This window comes from Triticum dicoccoides, chromosome 1A (genome assembly GCF_002162155.2).
Source record: "Triticum dicoccoides isolate Atlit2015 ecotype Zavitan chromosome 1A, WEW_v2.0, whole genome shotgun sequence".
NCBI classification, from domain to species: domain Eukaryota; kingdom Viridiplantae; phylum Streptophyta; class Magnoliopsida; order Poales; family Poaceae; genus Triticum; species Triticum dicoccoides.
In genome coordinates this window covers 588,767,417-588,787,843 of record NC_041380.1, presented here as the reverse complement: position 1 = coordinate 588,787,843, position 20,427 = coordinate 588,767,417, and the positions used below count along the sequence as shown (strand labels likewise).

The 20,427-nt window shown below is 46.9% G+C and overlaps 1 protein-coding gene across 1 annotated transcript; it reads right to left on the bottom strand.

Moving 5' to 3' along the window:
- Positions 1 to 11,306: 11,306 nt before the first annotated feature.
- On the bottom strand, positions 11,307 to 13,163 carry LOC119356376 (zinc finger CCCH domain-containing protein 39-like). The gene is made up of 2 exons (XM_037623329.1): positions 12,300 to 13,163; positions 11,307 to 12,190 (listed from the first exon to the last, which is right to left on the bottom strand). The coding sequence occupies exons 1-2, from the start codon at positions 13,161 to 13,163 to the stop codon at positions 11,822 to 11,824; spliced, it is 1,233 nt and encodes a 410-aa protein (XP_037479226.1). The 3' UTR covers positions 11,307 to 11,821.
- Positions 13,164 to 20,427: the final 7,264 nt, after the last annotated feature.

The window sequence follows — 20,427 nt, the reverse complement described above, 5'->3', positions numbered from 1 at the left end:
TCAGGTTGATTTGCGAAATCGGCCTGAGGATCAAGTCCTAGATCGGCAGAATACTTCGGGACACAAAAAACGGCGTGCTCAGTCCTCGAGACTCGGGTTGGGTGCGGCCGACGAACCTGAGGATCAAAATCTCCTCGGAAACTGTATTGCACTTAAAATTTTCTGCATTGGACAGGCAATGCAGTAGCCCCCGAGACACTGGTCGGGTGGCAACACCAGATGAGGGGATCGATGTGCCCCTTTAATATTTGTAAATAATAAGCCCGAAGCCCAGTAGCCCCTTAGCCTTAATGCGGGCACGGGTGGCCGAATTAAGGATTGATATCCATAGTAAAATCACAAATTATGTGTAATGACTCTATGTATCCAAGTACTTTACGTCATTAATGCTCGGATCTGCATTGTACAAAACTTTGTTGACCGACCATCGGCTTCCACCTCCTCGGCCAGTAGCCGAGGAGTGTTTGTCTTACTTTATAAAGCCTTTATGAGGGCAAAGATTTACGACAAACAAGGAAATCTGGCCATACAGTTTTATAAATAAAGGTACGCAGAGAGATATGTTATATTACTGTTTAACATAAAAAATGTCTTCCAAAGAAAATAGTCCCGCTATCGGTTCCTTTCTTTGGGTTGTCATGCTAAGAATGATCATCAAACCTCAGCTCTAATGTAAGAGCAAAATATTGAGGATTTAGTTTCGGAGGCCAGTTACTAGCCCCCGGTAGTGTTCAGCGACAGTCGAGGTCAAGCTGTAAACACTTCGGCCAATGTTATGAATGACCCATCATTTAACACAGTCATCAGATCGCTGACCAGTTTACGCTTATTGTGACAGTCAGTTTTTGGCTTTCTCCACCGAGGCGCTTAACCATGTGAGCTGGAAGCACAATCACAGTGGTTCTCCCTTTGCACACCTAGCCGAACAAAGCGGAACGTAGGAAGGAAGCGCAGGAGCCGGGCAACCCAACTATTGACCGAAGACACAATTCGAAACCAATGCATATATAGAAATATCTGAGAATGTTTTTGCTGAATGTCTAAAGGTGTCAGGCGTTGCACTGCGAGATTTGTGCTGAAAACACACAAATAGTTTAAAAGTGCCAAAAGCTTGGAAAACCAAAAAACGTCAGTAAAAACAGGACGTCCGAACAAGATCAAGTGTTTGATGCCAATCCAAAAATTGGAAGAGAAAAAAATTGTACTTCTGTCGTGTTTTGACAACGACCAAGAATAAAACACATTTATAGCTCATATATAAATTTTAAGAGCCCCCAAGTGACTTGGGTAAAAGAATTTTATGTATAATGATTGTATGTACTGTCGGGGATATACCCCGCGGTGTAAACCGGCCGAAAGTTAACCCGACCGGACATGGCGGTTTATCTGAAGACCCCGCTGACACTTGGCGAGTTACTGGCGACCTGCCCTGACTTGGCGGTTTACAAGCAACCCACCTGGTCATTATGACTCACTGGTGATCCGGCGTGCGGGATCGACGGATGACAAGGCCCAAAACCCAGAAGGCCGGTTCACATTTAATGGTGGGCCGGTTTAAGAGGAAAGGCATGAGGAACATTATCTTACAAGGAGCTAAGACCTGGACTTGTATCCGGTTTGTATTAGAGATAGACTAGTCCTAATCCTAATAGGACTCCACATGTAAACCGTCCCTTCAACATATATAAGGAGGGGTAGGGCTCCCCAAAAGAGAGAAGATTCACAAGTTCCACAAGTTGGACAAGTTAGATTTAGACAATAGCTCTCGAGATAGAGCACTCTTGTAACCATGGTCATCATCATCAATATCAATGAAGCAGGATGTAGGCTTTTACCTCCACCGTGAGGGGCCGAACCTGGGTAAAACATCGCGTCTCTCGTCCCACTCAACCCCTCTCAAGCTACCACATAGATGCATTGGCCTCGCGACTAAGTCCTGACACTAAGGACATCTGCCGTGACAATTCCACGACAGTTGGCGCCCACCGTGGGGCCTCGCACGGTGGTGTTAAGTTCTTGAAGGGAGCTTTTTAGGAATCGAGAAATTCGCAATTTCTGGACGAAGAAAAACCAGTTAGAAGGATCCTCATCGACTACAGGTTCATCAGACAAGATTGAAGAAGAAGAAAAAAGTTGCCTTTCCAAGTTTGTCGCTCGAGATGAAAAAAGTATGCGGCGAAACAAAGTTCTGTTCGGATCTGTTGTTGCTAATACTGCCAAACGTCGACCAAAACCGATAGAAGTTTTACTGCAGCCGATATGCGCTGTGTGGTACCAATCTTTATCCAGCACGTGCCAAACACATGCACGGCTACCACAATGAAGAGTAACCACTAGAGATATTCCAAACAGCCGCTGGCGTTGTTAAAAAAGAAACGGGTGGTCACGTCCTGAGGATGTGATCGTAGACTAGTCAACCACCCACGAGATCGAGTCGCCCAACCTCGTCCCTCCTTCCTCGCCAGAGCTGCCTCGCCTCCAGGAGCCGCCCACGCCAGAGTGGTTTCGCCGCCAAGTCGCCACCTCGGCCTCACCTCCACTTGATCGAACCGCCCTTGCGCCTCGCCACTGCACCACCGCTGCTCGTCTCGAAGCCGGCCCTGCCTCTGATTGCGAGCCGTATCCAACCCGGAAGATGCGGGGATGGATTTAGCCTCGCCTCCTCGATCACGACTTGGAAACGGAGCCGGCCGCGACCAGGAGGCCTCCATGTTGGGACTCCCCCTGAGTGCCCCTGTCTCTGCTGAGTCATCTGCGCCTGCTGTGTGCGACCCGCTTTAAGCCGCCGGCCTGTCGTCTCCTTCACTGGTGTTACCTCCGAGCCGCCACCGTGAACCACGCCTTTGCTTTAAGTCGCCGGCATGTTGAGCCGCCGCTTCACACCTGTCCGAGCTGCCGCGAGTTTGCTTCGGCCGCCACTGTAAACCACCACGTGCCGGGCTCCGCCTCCATGGCTTTGTCGGCCTCAACCTGCTGGACTCCGTTCCCGCCTCGAGCCGCCTAGATCCACCGCCAGAGCGGAGCCAAGTTGCCCATACGGGCTGCCCGCGCGCTTCGCGCCTCTTCCTCGATCGCCACCAGCCTCCGCCGACGCGCCCCCGCTGTGGCCGGCCTCGCCTTCCGCTATGGTCGCCATCACCGGCACGGCCTGGAGTCGCTGTCTTCGGTCAAACCGCCGGCGCCTCATTCCAGCCGGTTCAAGTTACTACAGGGCGAGTCACCTTTATGGCGTTGAACCGGCCAGGGCTCCACCAATGCCTCCGGGAGTGGATCAAGATCGACTATGGCAGACGTGCATCACCCATTGCTGCTGCACCGAGTACTCACTGTAATGAGAACCGCCGGCTGCGTCCCCAACTCTGCTCCGTCCGCGGCCTGCGTTAAAACAGCCGGCTGCTGCCGTTACTTCTGCGGGGTAACAGGGGGTACGTGCAGATAAAAAAACATGCTACTATTCGCTGGTGGCACGGCCAATTAAATTTCCAGGTGCTATCTTTTCCATCTATTTCTTTTTTGTACATATTGTTTTTCCGAGAACGATTACTCTGGCCTATATCTTTCTATACAGGACAAGTGCTCACTATAAAAGTGATGCCCTACTACGGACGACGCACGCTGGCTGTTCTACGCCGGCATTTGTGCATATCACACTGGTGAACCGGAACACAAACCGCCACCCCCGCAGTCCGGACTACATCAGCAATGCCGCGGTCGACTTTTTTTATCCGTACGGGCGTATAACCCCACGATGGGCGCCAACTGTCGTGGAATTGTCACGGCAGATGTCCTTAGTGTCAGGACTTAGTCGCGAGGCCAACGCAGCTATGTGGTAGCTTGAGAGGGGTTGAGCGGGACGAGAGACGCGATGTTTTACCCAGGTTCGGCCCCTCACGGTGGAGGTAAAAGCCTACATCCTGCTTCATTGATATTGATGATGATGATCACGGTTACAAGAGTGCTCTATCTTGAGAGCTATTGTCTAAACCTAACTTGTCCAACTTCTGGAACTTGTGGATCTTGTTCCTTTTGGGGAGCCCTGCCCCTCCTTATATATGTTGAAAGGGGCGGTTTACATGTGAAGTCCTATTAGAATTAGGACTAGTCTATCTCTAATACAAACCGGATACAAGTCCAGGTCTTAGCTCCTTGTAAGATAATGTTTCTCATGCCTTTCCTCTTAAACCGGCCCACCGTTAAACGTGAACCGGCCTTCTGGGCTTTGGGCCTTGTCATCCGTCGATCCCGCGCGCCGCATTACCAGTGAGTCATAATGACCAGGTGGGTTGCTTGTAAACCGCCAGGTCAGGGCGGGTCGCCAGTAACTCTCCAAGTGTCAGTGGGGTCTTCAGATAAACCGCCAAGTCCGGCCGGGTTAACTTTTGGCCGGTTTACACCGCGGGGTATATCCCCGACATGTACCGAAGTACTTATATCATATATGTGTTCACCCAAACTTTAAACGCGTCTTAACCGACCGTCGGCTTCTCCCTCTTCGGCCAAGGGCCGAAGAGTGTCATGTACTCCGCCTGTCGAGAGTATCGATGGTGTTTCGGATGACCAGGCAATCAGGCCATAAGACTGTAACAGACAAAGCGCGCTCAGGGAAATTTTGCTATATTACTACCGAAGTGTAAGAAGCATCTTCGAATCAAATAGTACCCCCACCGATACCTTTCTCCGGTGCTCATTATTACTATGAGACTTGTGCAATAGATTTTTTGTACTCATGAGTTCCGTTGTGTGCCGACCATGATTGAAAACAATAAGAGCGCTAGCTTTCGGCTTCACCCAGTCTGAGGTCAGAGCTCGGATGACCCGGTCGTGACAATCGCAGAGGTGCTCCCTTTACTCCCTAGCCGAACAATCGAGAACGTAGGGGTAAACATAGGAGCGAGGCAACCCAGATTGCAAATCGCTTAGGTCAATATGGTGCATATTGTGGCGTAATACACGAACAAGGAACGAAGCCGTACAAGTATAATCATATGCAAGAGGAAAAACTCCATCAAGGGAGCCCCCAAATAAACGGGGTATTTGAATATGCGAGTCACAAACAAAGTTTTGACAAGGAACTTTGTCACAAACAACTTTGTGCCGAAAAGTATAATGCTTGGTCGAACCGAACAAAATTTAAAACTGAAAGTTTTTGAGCATGAAAGCGACTTAGCTAGTTAATGTGCTCGATGTTGATGACGCAGGACGAGATTGTGGTGGGACGAGATCCCAGCCCCCAAGCCGGTCCCGAGATGTCCGAGTAAAGAACTCAGCTTGATGAAGTGGTGACGCAGCATAGTCGATGGGTGAGGTGAAAACCCGAGTTTGACTGCGGCGATGGAGCAGGACGACAGTGTGACACCGAAGCCCCCAGCGTGTGTTAATGAAGTGATGACGAAGCCCCCGGTCAGCCGAGGTGATGTGGTACGTCGGTATGTCGCGGTGACAGCGCTGCCCGGATTATCTACCTATGCACAGAAGATAATGCGAGCCGAAGATAATAGGAATAATAATAATAATAAATTGTTGCATAATCAATAATTTATGCAAAGTGAGTAATAAAAGAAATATTGCTTGTGCACCGAACACTCGATGAGGTAGAGCTGTCTCGGCGATGCCGAAGTCCCCGAGGCAACCGAACACGTCGGTATGGCAACACGACCAACAAGGTGATCACGCGAGCCGATTTACGCCGATTGGGACGACGACATTGGCTTGCCGAAGGGACTACATGACACAGTCGGAGTCGATCACCCGCACACATAAAATAGTGCGGTCCAAAAAGGATAATTGCTTTTCGCAAAAATAATTTATTGAAAGAGATGTGGCCTGGCGCCGAAGTCATGTCGATGCAGAGCGTCGGTGTGACGCGGTGAAGGCATGGCCAAGCCTGGATTCGTAGGCCGGACTAAGTTCCAGGTGCGACATTCGCCGAACTGTATACGAAAACTGACCAAACCACCACGCGGCCGTTGTTAATGCAGCCACCATTTGATAGACCTGTGTATAGATGATGAAACAAACTGGAGTAATAATTCCTTGGGAAAAATAAACCCAAGCAAGAAAAAATAATAGGATTGATAGCACCTGGTTTATCTGTTGTAGCAATCTGGAGAAATGTTACTCCCAAAATTGGGGCTCGATCCGCTCACCCATTGCCTGATGGGTGATGAAGAGATGGCATGGCGATGCTAGCAAAGGTTGGCTCGCCGAGGAAAAGCCCGTGGTCCAGTTAATGTGATGAAGTTGGTCGGCTGGTGACGCCGAAGTCTCCGAAGTAAGTTAATGAAGAGATGGTGAAGCCCTCGGTCTAGCCGAGGAGACGGAGCAGGTCGGTAAGGAGATGTTGCAGCTGCCGTGTCAGCCGAGGTGTTGAAGCAGTTCGGCGTGATGGACATCTGCTTGAATAAGCAACAGTGCGGCCATGCCGACGCAGGTCGTAACTTGTGACGCGATCAATGCCGGTTTAATGAAGTAACCATACGGCGATGCATGTGTTCCCGCTCCGTGTATTTCGTGGGGCGGCGATGTTGGTGATGATTTATCCTTGTTGATTCCGAACTCTTGTTCGCTCACCGAGATGATGATCCAAAGAAGTTGAGCTCGGCTCAAAAGGCGACGGCGTGTCTAGCGCAGGTCGGTAGCCGTGGAGCAGTATTGCCGGACTGCTTTGACACTAGCATGATAGTGAAGATTACCTCAGAGGAGGCTTAACATTTTATGGGCACATGTTAAAAAAACAATGCACAATACCCTAGAAAAAATTCCTTTAAGAAGGTTGTCCCATATCACGTTCATAAAGAAACATGAATTTGGGTCGGATCCGTATTCGCGCAAAAAACAGACCCGAAAAGTGATGCACTAATCAGAAGGTTCCCGAAGTTTGGACGGTCGGATCGAGCTGAAATGTTGAGGGGTGTTAGATATAGGAATTCCGCAGCCGATCAATGGTTGGATCTTCCAAGGGACGTCCGAGCTAGGTGCTGGAGACCACGCCCTAAACTCGCTCAGATTCCCATCCAGATTTGACAGGACTCCGGTATATCGTAGATTGCCGGAGATTCCTCCATCGGAACTCGACGAAATTTTTCATGGTTGTTGTAGACTCAATTCCGCACAACTCCACCAAAGGGATCGTCAAAGTGACGCTCTAAGAGGTGGCGGCAGCGGATACAAGTTCGTTGTTCAGAAAAACAGCACGGTCGCCCGAGGGCAATGTTGACGTTGAGCCCCCGAGCTCCATGGATGATTCCTCCATGATCTTGATAGAGATCGAAGTTGATGTTGATGAAGGCCCTCGTCCGAACATGACGATCGGAGATGGAGCATGGTCCTCGGTCGAGTCAAGATGACCAGTCGAGCCGGCGACGAAGATGCCGGCATAGCAGTTGACCTGCAGACGAGCCATCGATCCTTTTGCCAATCACACATCAAAACTCTCAATGAAAGCACCAATGTCGGTGTCAAAACCGGCGGATCTCGGGTAGGGGGTCCCGAACTGTGCGTCTAAGACGGATGGTAACAAGAGGCGGGGGGCACGATGTTTACCCAGGTTCGGGCCCTCTCGATAGAGGTAATACCCTACTTCCTGATTGATTGATCTTGATGATATGAGTATTATAAGAGTTGATTAACCACGAGATCGTAGAGGCTAAACCCTAGAAGCTAACCTATTGTATGATTGTTTTCCTATATCTATCGACTAACCTGGCCCTGATTTATATAATGCACCAGAGGCCTAGGATAACAAGAGTCCTAGCCGAATACACCGGTGGGGGAGGAGTCCTTGTCTTGACCACCAAGTCTTGTGGAATCTTCCTTGTATGCGGCAGCTGTCCGAACTGGCCCATACGGCCATGGGGGGTCCTCGGCCCAATCTAACTGACCGGGAGACGACGTGGTGAGTACCCCCTAGTCCAGGACACCGTCACTAGGGTTATAGGGAAAGTTTGTATGTGGTTACCGAATGTTGTTCGGAGTCCCGGATGAGATCCTGAACGTAACAAGGAGTTCCGGAATGGTCCAGAGACAAAGATTTATATATGGGAAGTCCTTATTCGGTCGCCGGAAGTGTTCAGGGGTTTATCGGTATAGTATCGGGACCACCGAAAGGGTTCCGGGGGTCCACCGGCCCCGGAGGGCCCTATGGGCTCAATATGGAGGGGGGACCAGCCCCTAGGTGGGCTGGGCGCCAAACCCCCTAGGGCCCATGCGCCTAGGGTTTGGGAGAACCCTAAAGGGGGCGCCCCCCTTGGCTTGGGGGGCAAGCCTCCCCCCTTGGCCGCCGCCCCCCTCTAGATCCATCTGGAGGGGGGCGGCCTCCCTCTCCCTTGCCCCTATAAATAGAGGGGAGGCGGGAGGGCAGCCGCACCACATCCAAGGCGCAGCCCTCCCCCTCCCCAACACCTCCTCCTCCTCCAGCGACGCTTGGCGAAGCCCTGCCGGAGTACCACGCTGCTCCAACACCATCACGCCGTCGTGCTGCTGCTGGACGGAGTCTTCCCCAACCTCTCCCTCTCTCCTTGCTGGATCAAGGCATGGGAGACGTCATCGGGCTGCAGGTGTGTTGAACACGGAGGCACCGTTGTTCGGCGCTTGGATCGGAATCTACCGCGATCTGAATCGCCGCGAGTATGACTCCCTCATCCGCGTTCTTGTAACGCTTCCGTGTTGCGATCTTCAAGGGTATGAAGATGCACTCCCCTCTCTCTCTCGTTGCTAGTTTCTCCATAGATTGATCTTGGTGATGCGTAGAAAATTTTAAATTTCTGCAACGATCCCCAACAATACCATCCACCCCTGTTGTCGCCATCCATGATGGACCCCACGCTGACAAGTATTTGGAAAAATGCCATGATGGAATATTTTGACATTGTCATCATTTAATTTGAAGCAATCATGATGGTTGTGTACACGGTGAAGGAGGATGAATGGTTGAGTGTGGAGTTTCAAGGCATGAAGCATTATGTGGCATCTAGGCAGAGTGTGCATGTTTGGCTTAGTTAGCAGAAGCACTACGCGCTCTACAACATAGAAATGACACATGATCACGGTGTGAAGCCGCTACGCCATCGATAGTACGCCATTCCAAACATCATCGACAAGTATTACAGTGCATGTGCACAAGTGTGAACAATGTGGCCAACACGTTCATGACTCGAATAGCCCATAAGTTTGCCTTTTTGTTGCTCTATGTGTTGGTCATTTCATTGATTTTCTCAATGTTGCAACTCATTGGTCACCTCATTATCTAGAGCTAACATGTGTCCACACCGCACCAACCAATGGAGTGCAAACTCTCACAATGACTCATTATTGGATGAATCTTAATAGACATAGAAACTGGACCAACCAGTGCATATGAAGAAGTTCAGCAAACTGGAGGAGATGAAGCTTGAGATGAAGGTGTAATATCCTGTTGTATGAATGGGAGCGGTGATTTTTCTTATTCTTTCGAATGTGCATTGCATTCATGCATCTAAAAATTGGGATAAATTTAAAACTTCATTTCAATTTAGTTGAAGTTAGTTAAAATTGAATTCAAATACCAAATTTTCCATCACCTTTGCTCTTATATAGAGTTTTGGGTTCAACTGCAATTAAGAATTATGTTGAAGGACCTAAATGCTAAAAGTACAATTCATATGAATTGGAAATGCATTTATAAATAATTGATAGCAGAAATTCAAACACTGTTAATAATTGAATAAATAATAAAAATTAATATTACAAAAGAATAAAGAAATCTTTAATACAGCCTCCGTCCCGAAAGCTTATCTTAGATTTGTCTCGATACTTATGCATTTAGACATGTTTTAGTGTTAGATATATCTATACCTAGAGAAATCTAAGGAAAACTTTTCGGGGCGGAGGAAGTGGAAGATTACAATTACATTTCTTGAGTATAAAACTTGAGAAAAATGGAAATATACAGATTAGTTATTTCCTATCCTAATTATTCTTATTCTAATCTTCTTCTTCTTCATTTCCAAAAACCTACAAAGTAGGCATCCAAGACAAAAGAAATGGTGTTATGGTTAAAATGTAGCATTTCCTCTAGCACTTGGGAATATTGGCAATAGTAGCCAATCTCCATTTTATAAACAATAGACTGATCTCGACTTGAGAGTAGCCAACCAGGAACAAATAGACAACCAGATGATCATGAACAATAGTTGAAGAGCCAGATGATCAAGTTCCAGGAAAGTATCAAGTCACAAAAGCCAACTAGAGAAAGATCATAGACCCAAACCCCCATGATCAGACAGTACCACTAGCTCTATAATCTTAAGCCACTCTAGTTTAGATGAAATCCACTAGTCATATAAAGATGATCTACTGTCAAGTGACAATAGAAGAACGTCATGGTTCATTATCAAAATAAAGCCCACAAAGATAAACATCAAACCCACCCGGCCAAGGGACAAGTCCTATGCAATTAGTCACCCAGCAGCTCTAAGGATCAGCATCAAGGAGCAAGTGACAACACCAAGCAGCTATTGTCTCGACGACAACTCTCATTCTGATCTACAACTAGACTCTCGGTAGTAACTCATCCACTTCATTGTAATCCCTCGCATGACGTACACCTACCATGAATTAGAACACAAAGCATGGCGTAGGGTATTACTCCTCACCGGAGGCCCGAACCTGGGTAAAACCCATGTGTGACCTCCGATTTGGTACTTCCAACCGCATTAGCAATCCTACCAAGGGTACTGAACAGATTATGCACCGTCAGACGGGGTGGTGGCGCGGATCCCTTAACAGTGGGTGTGAATCCGATGACGGGGTGAGAGGGGCGACATGATTGGGGGCGTCGGCTGGCGCAAGGTTCAAGGTATGCACGAGGATGGTGGCGATGACGACCTGAATAGGCTGGGACGGAGACGGGTTAGGCGGCGACTGCGGTGGTGAAAGTTCAGGGGGTAGCAATTGGCTTCTCACGACCGCAACTTTGGTTTTAAGCTTTGTTCATTTGGATTGGTATATTAACCAATTGGGTAGAAAAATATAGGATATAGCCTAAAAAATAGCATCCATATAGGTTCGGATTAGCTGATGGAGCATTTTTTGACAAACGGATGTGTTTTTTAGGCTGGGTGTGGAAGATGATCTTGCTCACCGTTTATGGAATAGACACTCTCAAGCATAATTGTCCGTCATCTTCCTTATAAACCCAACCAGTGCAGTCCTAAACTGACAAAGTACATTTAGGAACTAGAACATCAATCTTAAAGATCAGGAGAAAACAGAGCAATATAAACAATATGCAAGTCATATAATTAACATCTATACTTGACATGCTCCTATAAAATTACTTCAATTGTCCAAAAAAACAATGCAACTGAAGTCTGAAGTAGCCTGATCTTCCTGCCACAAGACAGAACAAAAATAACACGAATTGAGATTTAGTTACGTCGCTACGCTGATAATTTCCTCTCAAAACATGATTAAGGAACAAAGATCATGTAACTGTAACCAATGGCAAATATAACAAACCATGTAAGAAAGAACGCCCCCAACATATAAAAATCCACCTCTCTGATGATCAAGAATTCCAGATCAATCCCCATGTAACAAAAAAGCAGCTTAAATAGCTCTATTCACATTTTTGCCCTGCATGTGCCAACTCTAATGAAGTGGCGTTTGCTCTGTGCATCTAAATCAAAATTTGCCTTATTTAGGCCTCCCATTTTCGAGTTCTTGGTTTGTTTTCTAATGTGGCATATATAGTTTACGAAAGGGAGGAACCGAGGAAGGAGTGAGGGAGTGAAGCGAGCAGAGTGAGTGGCCGTCGGCGATGGAGCAGTGCCATGTGTAGCGATCAGGGGTGGAGAAGGGGGAAGTAGTCGGCAGGGGTGATGGAGTGGCGGAAGTGGCAGCGGTAGCTGTAGGGGCAGAGGCCGCCGCCGATGACCATGCGGCAGACCTGGGTCTTGTAGCGCGGGTGGCGGATGATGGGGCGGAGCTCGGCGATGCCGTGCGCGAACTGGCACTGGTCGGCGTACAGGCACGCCCCGCTCTCCTCCCACTTGTTGCACAGCTCCGTCTTGTACATGCCCTGGCTGTACGCCTCGAACTCCAGCCCGCTGGCGGACTTGACCACCTGGCCGCGCCTGTCCCCGCCGCTGCTGCCGCCCTGGTGCTCCTCCGCCTTGCCGCCGTCCACGTCCACGCCCACGAACACGCGCTGCTGCTCGCATTGCACAGACACCAGCAAATCGTCGAACAGGTGAGCGGCATGGCACAGAAGCGCGGAATTCAGTCGAACGAGTGGAGGGGTTGGGATTCGATGGTCTCACCGAGCCGGCGTCCATCGGCTTGGTGACGCGATGCTTTCCCTTGCCGCCGCGCCTGGCCATCTTCAGGTAGCCCGTCGAGCGGATGGAGATGCTCTTGGGCATCACCGCGTGCTTCTCGGCCGGGGAGGCGGGGCCCGCCATGGGCATGGGCAGCACCGGTGGAGACGCCATGGCCTGCACCGGCACCGGCACCTGCATCTGCCCGAGGTGCAGCCCGCGGAGCTGCCCGGCCAGCGCGACGGCGGAGGCCTGGTTGCCGCCGAGCATGGCGAAGCGGCCGGCGAGGTCGTTGTTGACGACGCGGAGCTCGGAGTTCTCGAGGCGGAGCGCGGCGGCCTCGCGCGCGGCGTCGGCGAGGTGGCGGAGGCAGAGCTCGTAGCGGTTGGTGGCGTCCTGGCACTGGAGCGCGAGGCGGGCGAGATGCAGGCGGTGCTCCGTGGCCGCCGCATCGTCGACGCGGGAGCCGGAGGTGGAGGAGGACCAGGGGGTGCCGCTCAGGTGCGTCCTGGGGCTCGGGGTGAACGGGGAGCCGCGCGACGAGGTGCTGGGGCTCGGCGTGAAGGGGGCGCGCGGCGGAAGCGTGGGGCTCGGCGTGAAGGGGCTGCCGCGCGGCGACGGGCTGGCGCACGGGACGAAGGGAGTGCCGCGCGGCGACGGGCTGGCGCACGGGACGAAGGGGGTGCCGAGCGGCGACGGGCTGGGGCACGGGACGACGGGGATGCCGAGCGGCGACGGGCTGGGGCACGGGACGAAGGGGATGCCGAGAGGCGACGGGCTGGGACACGGGACGAAGGGGGTGTAGCCGCCGTAGACGAAGAGCCCGAAGGCGACGGGGTGGGCCGGAGCGAGGGGAGCTTCCTGCATGGCGGCGGCTCCCACCCGTGAACAACCTGCAGCGAAGCCAAACGAATCGGAATGTCAGAAATATTAGAAGAAAAATCCCGTAAAAACATAAATCTCTGCAGCAGAGGAACTGCCGCTGGCATCCGTAGTAGGCGCCCACGATCGAGCACGGGACAAATTAAACCACCCAGCATTGCACCCGCTGTTTCAGAAATCAAAAGGAACTCGATCGCAATCATGGCGACGACAGCAACAAACACAGCGACGCCCCATTCACGGTGACGACGAACCAAAAAAAAAATCCATCAACAGAGACACGGCGACGAGCGGGGAACACCGGCACTGCTCGCAATGCGCCCCCCAAAACGACGGATGGAAACCTCTGACTGATCAAGCGCGACTGAAACAATTAATCGAGCGAGATAGTGATCCAAGCAGCGGTGCGGGAGGATCGATCGATGGAACTGCACCTGCGAGTCGGTCGAGCAGCGCCGCCTGCGTGCGTGCCGCCGGAGGAGGGATGTGGCGGCGCCGGATTTGGGGCGGACCGGTGCGGATTTGGGCCGCGTGGAGGGTGGAGAGAGAGAGGGGGGCAGGCGGAGGAGGACGTCACCGGGTGTGGAGTGGGTGCCGTCCTGGCCACTGTGTATAACCGTCGCGGCACGCGGCGCGAGGGTCGAGAAGATCCGGTGGGTCCCGGCCGTCAGTCTCCGGAACCAGGGTGCGCGCGGTGGGTTTCTGCCCTGCCCTGGACAGCTGTCGGTGACCCTGAGCCGCGACTTGGCGAGCACGCTGCCCTCAGCGACGCCTTTTCGGGATGCACTGCGGCGTGCTCCTCCTCGGGATGCTTTTCATCAACAAACGAAAAATAGCAATCCCTGGCTAAGTTTTTTTTTTTTTTTTGCATCGAATCCCTGGCTAAGTTCGAACACACACTTTCGCACAAAATTTGGGCAAACTGCCACGCTTTGCTGAAAATGCCGTGTTTGGCGTCACGAGCAGGTGACCCCGGTTGATTTCTAGGGGCCTCTTCGGATCGAAGGACTTTCATATGAATTCCTGATGATTGGAGACACTAGAACTTCTTCTTCTTCTTTTTTTGCGAAAAGGAGACACCAGAACTTCTTCCCACGACGAGTAATTTGAAACGGAGGGAGTAGATTACAAAAACACGGGATTGTGATATCATGGTAGTACGCTGAATCACATAGAAACTAAAAAGCACGAGAATCTATTATAGAAGTTGTTTGGATGCGCCACGAGCAAAACACAAGAACTTTGGTGAAAAAGTAGATGTATGTCATTGTTGTAATAGGCACAAAACGCATTTTTCTTCCCGGGCAGATAGAAGGGAAGTTTTTCATTTAGAACCGCACACACACTAAACTATATGAAAAAAATCATATGGTTTTTTGGTTCTACGGGCAAAACAATTCATGTAGAAAAAAACTTCTAAGGGATATAATCATCAAAATTTCTTATAAAATTCCTAACTAAAAGGGTGCCACCACAATCTCATAAGATTCAAGTGAACACAATACTATAATCATTTTTCTATGTTCCCATATTCTTTGGAATTGTATGAATTGAACATAATCTCAACGTAGCCATGGCACATGGCAAAGGCGAGATTTTTCAAATATGTTGAAAGTGGAGAAAAGTGCTATTTGATATGGACCCTTTAAAGGCCCAAGTGTGGGTGGATTTACTATCGGCCTTTACCAAGAGCATTGTCCTTCATTAAAGAAGATATCACGAAAGCGAGATCTCCTAATTGATTCTTATAGCGCCCGTTTAGGCTGTTGGCGCCCATGAGTGAGGTATATGCACCATGACCAGCAAGCGTTTTTGAGGATTTCTCAGATGGCTAACATTGACTTTGAACATTGATCGGTAACAATTGACCATGGTCGTCGACCATTAACTTTTTAGAAATTGTGACCATGAAAGAGTTCATAAAAACTTTGAAAAAAATTCATGGAATTTAAAAATGTTCGTAAATTCAAAAAAGATAGCAAAAATGAAAAAAAAAGTTCAAGAGTTTGAGAAAAAAAATCAAATATTTAAAACAAATCGTGATTTTGAGAAAACGTGGTAATACGAAAAAAATTCATGAATTTAACAAAGGTGCATGAATTTGGAAATTGTATCAAATTTTAAAAAGGTTTGCAAAATCAATAAGGTTTTATGAATTTGAAAAAGTTCATGATTTCTAGAAACTATTTTTAGTTTCAAAAAAATTCAAAATTTTCGAAAGATTTCAGGGAATTTGAAAAAGTTCATTCATTTCGAAAAATAAAAAGAAAAAAAAGAAAAAAAAACAGAAACAAAAAAAACGGCAGTTTTACCAGTGGGAGAGCTTCACAGGAACCTGTCTACAAGATCCTCAAAAAAAGAAAAAAGAACCTGTCTACATGGTCGGGCCCAACAAATCTAGCACAGGGGAATGCGGGGTGTGCTGTGTTTACGGGTTTTCCTGTAACCGGCGCTATATGCGCTTAATAAGTGTTGGCCATGAAAGCGGTATAAGAGCATCTTCAGCCGTTGGCCCCCCAGGATGCATGAAAACCGTCCTCCGGGGCGCGACGGCGATACAACGGGCGCTGAGGGCGGTTTTACGCCCAGTCGTCGCTCCTAGGCGCTGATATTGGCTCACTTTTCAGTCCATTTGCGGCGAATAAAGGGCCCATATGGATGGGAATAGGCCCATATTCGGCGTGGTCGCCGTGGCTCGTCGTTGAATTATGAACATAAATATTTTTTTATCACATATTTCATCACAGAAAAATCAAATTGTTTAACAAAATAGTACAACAACAAATAGTTCAATTTTTCCGGCGGCCGGAAACGCCCAGCTGATGTTGGAAGGGCTGCCGCGGCGAACCTATGCTATTTTTCCGGCGGGGAATGGCTATCTAGCGGTGAAGGGCGGCGGGCGGCGCCGGGATATAGCCAGTGGCGGCCGAGGGCACGGGGGGTGGGAGGCGAGTCGGGGAAGAAAATCTTGACTTTTCACCTGACGGTGTGGGCCAGCCGCGCTTTTCCCTTGCGTCGGAGCCCCCGACCGCCCCCCAGTGCGCTGGGTTCGGCCTGTGACCGCCGGGCGGAAAAAAGGGCCGAACCGGCGCTTTTCGTCGTCCTGGAGGCACGACTGTGGGGTTTTTTTGACGCCGGCACCGAAAAAGTGGCTTGATGAAGCCTGTTGAGAGCGCGGCTGGAGATGCTCAGCTTCCGGAATGGAAAAGATATGCCACATATCGTAAAATTGAATTGTCAATGTGGTCATCGCGACAGTAGTCTTCTCGAGAGATTTAACAGATTTAGACATATTGTTCCTTGCATTGTGCTTTCTTAGCTATGCTCCATGCATGGCCCTTGCAACAAATTAAGATTGATTCTTGATCATAAAAATATTCACATATTATTTAGTAAAATTACCCACGTAACTAAAACAATATTTTATAAATTATAAAATGTTTGTATAATTTTAAAACTTTTCACTCTTTAATACAAATATGATAGTAATTTAAATAGCTTTTACATATTTATGTAAATGTACATATAATTTTAAAAATGTTCGCATCTAAAAACAATGTAGTATATAAAGCTGTTCATGCTTTTAGAAAATGCTTATGTAGTTTTCAAAAGAGTTCACATATATGAATAAAGTTTGTGTGCTTGCCAAAAAAATATTACTCCCTCTGATCCCTACGACACTTATTTGGATAGGAGGGAGTAATATTTTTTTTAAATAAATAAAAACCATTGTCTAAGAAATAATTATGAGCATAGTTGCCCATACTGCAGATTTTCAAATGAACAAAATTTTAAATTATACAAATACAATTATAATTCATAGATATTATTTAAAAATGTAACATTTTCAAAAATTATCCATGTAGTTTATAGAAGTGTTCTTACTTCCAAGGATATAATTGTTGTATATGTAGTACAAACACTTGTATCCACTAGTGTATAAGATATTTATGCGCAATATTCATTCGTAAGAATATTTTGAGTAAAGAATATATAACATAGTTATCCTTCATAAACAACAATTGCCATCATGTGAGATGGTTCGCAGGTGTGAGTGGGCAGCACAAGGTCGAGGTTGTCGGTTTAAACCCAAAGCTCAGACGACGAGTGCACCTTATTGCATGCAAAAGCCAAGTTTTCTGTATTCTACAACTGCAAGCATCAAAGTGATCATTATTGGCAATTTCCAGCGCCATATACAACAATTGCCATCAGGTGAGATGGTTTGCGTTCGTGAGTGGAAATATGAGTCGATTCCAACCCGGAGCTCCGCCATTTATCCAGGACATGTGTAGTCCCCAGGATATGATTTATTACTTCTCTGCTAAATATTTCCCTGCTTATAAGAAACAAGCTGCTTTAAAGGAAATATACAACTTTGTGCAAATTAAAGAAGAGAGTCTCCCACAAGCTTGGGGGAGGCTTCTCAAGTTACTTAATGCTTTGCCTGATCATCCTCTTAAGAAAATGAAATACTTGATATCTTTTATAATGGACTAACCGATGCTTCCAGAGATTACCTGGATAGTTGTGTTGGTTCTCTTTTCAGGGAAAGAACACCGGATGAAGCTGAAATCTTATTGAATAATATGTTGACAAATGAAAATAATCGGGAACCTCCTGAGCCAGCTCCTGCTTCAATTAACGATCCTATTCCTAAACCAGCTCCGAAAAAGAGAGGTATTCTATTTCTCAGTCCCGAAGATATGCAAAAGGCAAAGAAATCTATGAAAGAAAAAGGTATTAAAGCTGAAGATGTTAAGAATTTACCTCCTATTACAGAAATACATGGTCTTAATTTACCGCATGTCGAAGAAACATATGATCTTAATCCTTTATTTATTGAAGAACCTCCAGACCCCGATAACCCGACACAGGTAGTAAAGGTAAATTCTCTCAATAGATATGATAAAGCTGAAATCCCTCCTGCTAAAATTGCTAGTCAATGCTTGGATGAGTTTGATAATTTATGTTTAAACAAGAAGACTTCAATGCTTATTTTGGTAGACAATTAAAACAAGATGCTGATATGATCAAATATTTAGGTGATTATATGGCTAATATTAGAGGTGAACTTAAATTTGTTAGCAAACATGCTTCTATGGTTACCACTCAAGTAGAACAAGTACTTAAAGCTCAAAAGGAATTGCTCAATGAGATGAATAGTAAGAAAAATGATTATGCTGTTAAAGTGGCTACTAGAACTGGTAGAATGACTCAGGAACCTTTGTATCCTGAAGGCCACCCTAAGAGAATTGAACAAGATTATCAGAGAAATAAAATTGATGCATCTAGTTCTTCTAAAAAGAAGAAAAAGAAAAATGATAGAACTGTACAAACTTCTAGTGAACCTATTGCTGAACCACCTGATAATACAAATGATATTTCTATTTCTGATGCTGAAACTCAATCTGGCAATGAACATGAACCTAATGAAAATGTTAATGATGATGTTCATAATGATGCTCAACCTAGTAATGATAATGATGTAGAGATTGAACCTGTTGTTGATCTTGATAACCCACAATCAAAGAATCAACGTTATGATAAGAAAGATTTTGTTGCTAGGAAACATGGTAAAGAAAGAGAGCCTTGGGTTCAGAAAACCATGCCTTTTCCTCCCAAACCATCCAAGAAAAAGGATGATGAGGATTTTGAGCGCTTTCCTGAAATGATTAGACCTATCTTTTTATGTATGCGGTTAACTGATATACTCAAAACAAATCCTTATGCTAAGTACATGAAAGATATTATTACAAATAAGAGAAAGATACCGGAAGCTGAAATTTCCATCATGCTTGCTAATTATACATTTAAGGGTGGAATACCAAAGAAACTTGGAGATCCAGGAGTACCTACTATACCATGCTCCATTAAAGGAAACTATGTTAAAACTACTTTATGTGATCTTGGAGCCGGTGTTAGTGTTATTCTTCTCTCTTTATATCGTAGACTTGACTTGAATAAGTTGACATCTACTGAAATATCTTTGCAAATGGCTGATAAATCAACTGCTATACCTGTCGGTATTTGTGAGGATGTGCCTATTGTGGTTGCAAACGTTACTATTTTAACGGACTTCGTTATTCTTGATATTCCCGAGGACGATAGTATGTCTATTATTCTTGGAAGTCCTTTTCTCAACACCGCAGGGGCTGTTATTGATTGCAACAAAGGCAATGTCACTTTTCATGTTAATGGTAATGAGCATACGGTACACTTTCCGAGGAAACAACCTCAAGTTCATAGTATCAATTCTATCGGAAAAATTCCATTGATTATATTTGGAGGTTTTGAATTTCCTCTTCCTACTGTCAAGAATAAATATGATATACTTATTATTGGGGATGTGCATATCCCCGTTGAGGTAACCTAGTGTTATTCGAAATTTCTCCGGTTTCATGTTAATTGGAATGAGTTTGTTAACAAGACTTGATCAACCTTGTTAGTGGATTCCTTTTGATGAGCATGAGATGGATGAAACTAGAAGCACAACCTTCTGTACCCTCACTTTTACTTTCTGTTATTTAGTTTAAATAAAGTAAAAATAAATAATTTTCTGTCTGTTATCTGATTATCCGTGCAATATAAAAATACCTCGAAAATAAAAGTTCTCCAAATGCCCTGAAAATTAAATATAATTTTTTATAGAATATTTGAGGATTTATGGAACAAAGAACACACCAGGGGGCCAACCACCTTGCCACGAGGGTGGAGGGCGCGCCCACCCCCCTAGGGCGCGCCCCCTACCTCGTGGGCCCACGGTGGCCCTCCTCCACTTATTTCTGCACCCACACACTTCATCTTCTTACCACAAACACGAAAAACCAACTCAAGCATGAGTTCCAGCCCTCTTTGCTGCCATTTTCGATCTCCTTGCTTAAAGCACCTCTCCCAAAACTGCTTGGGGAGATTGTTCCTTGGTATGTGACTCCTCCATTGGTCCAATTAGTTTTTGTTCTAGTGCTTTATTCATTGCAAATTTTTGCTGCTTAGGTGACCCTGTTCTTGAGCTTGCATGTCAAATTTATATGGTCAAAAGTAGTTTTGATGCATGATATAGGCTCTAGGCACTTGTAGGAGTAGTTGCTATCAATATTATTGAGTTTGGTTTACTTTTATTTTGAAGTTACTAAAAAAATTCAGAATTTTTTAGAGGAAGAAATATGTTTAGGAAAATGTTCCAAGGTGGTTCTTCAAAGAAGCAAGGACCCAGGCTTGCTATGCGTGATGCTGACGAAGAGCCACC

Bases quoted from the DNA above. Each gene is read 5' to 3' on its own strand.
- LOC119356376 (XM_037623329.1), bottom strand. From the start codon at position 13,163: ATGCAGGAAGCTCCCCTCGCTCCGGCCCACCCCGTCGCCTTCGGGCTC. The intron at 12,191-12,299 runs GTGAGACCATCG...CAATGCGAGCAG, and splicing joins AGCCGATGGACGCCGGCTCG to CAGCGCGTGTTCGTGGGCGT.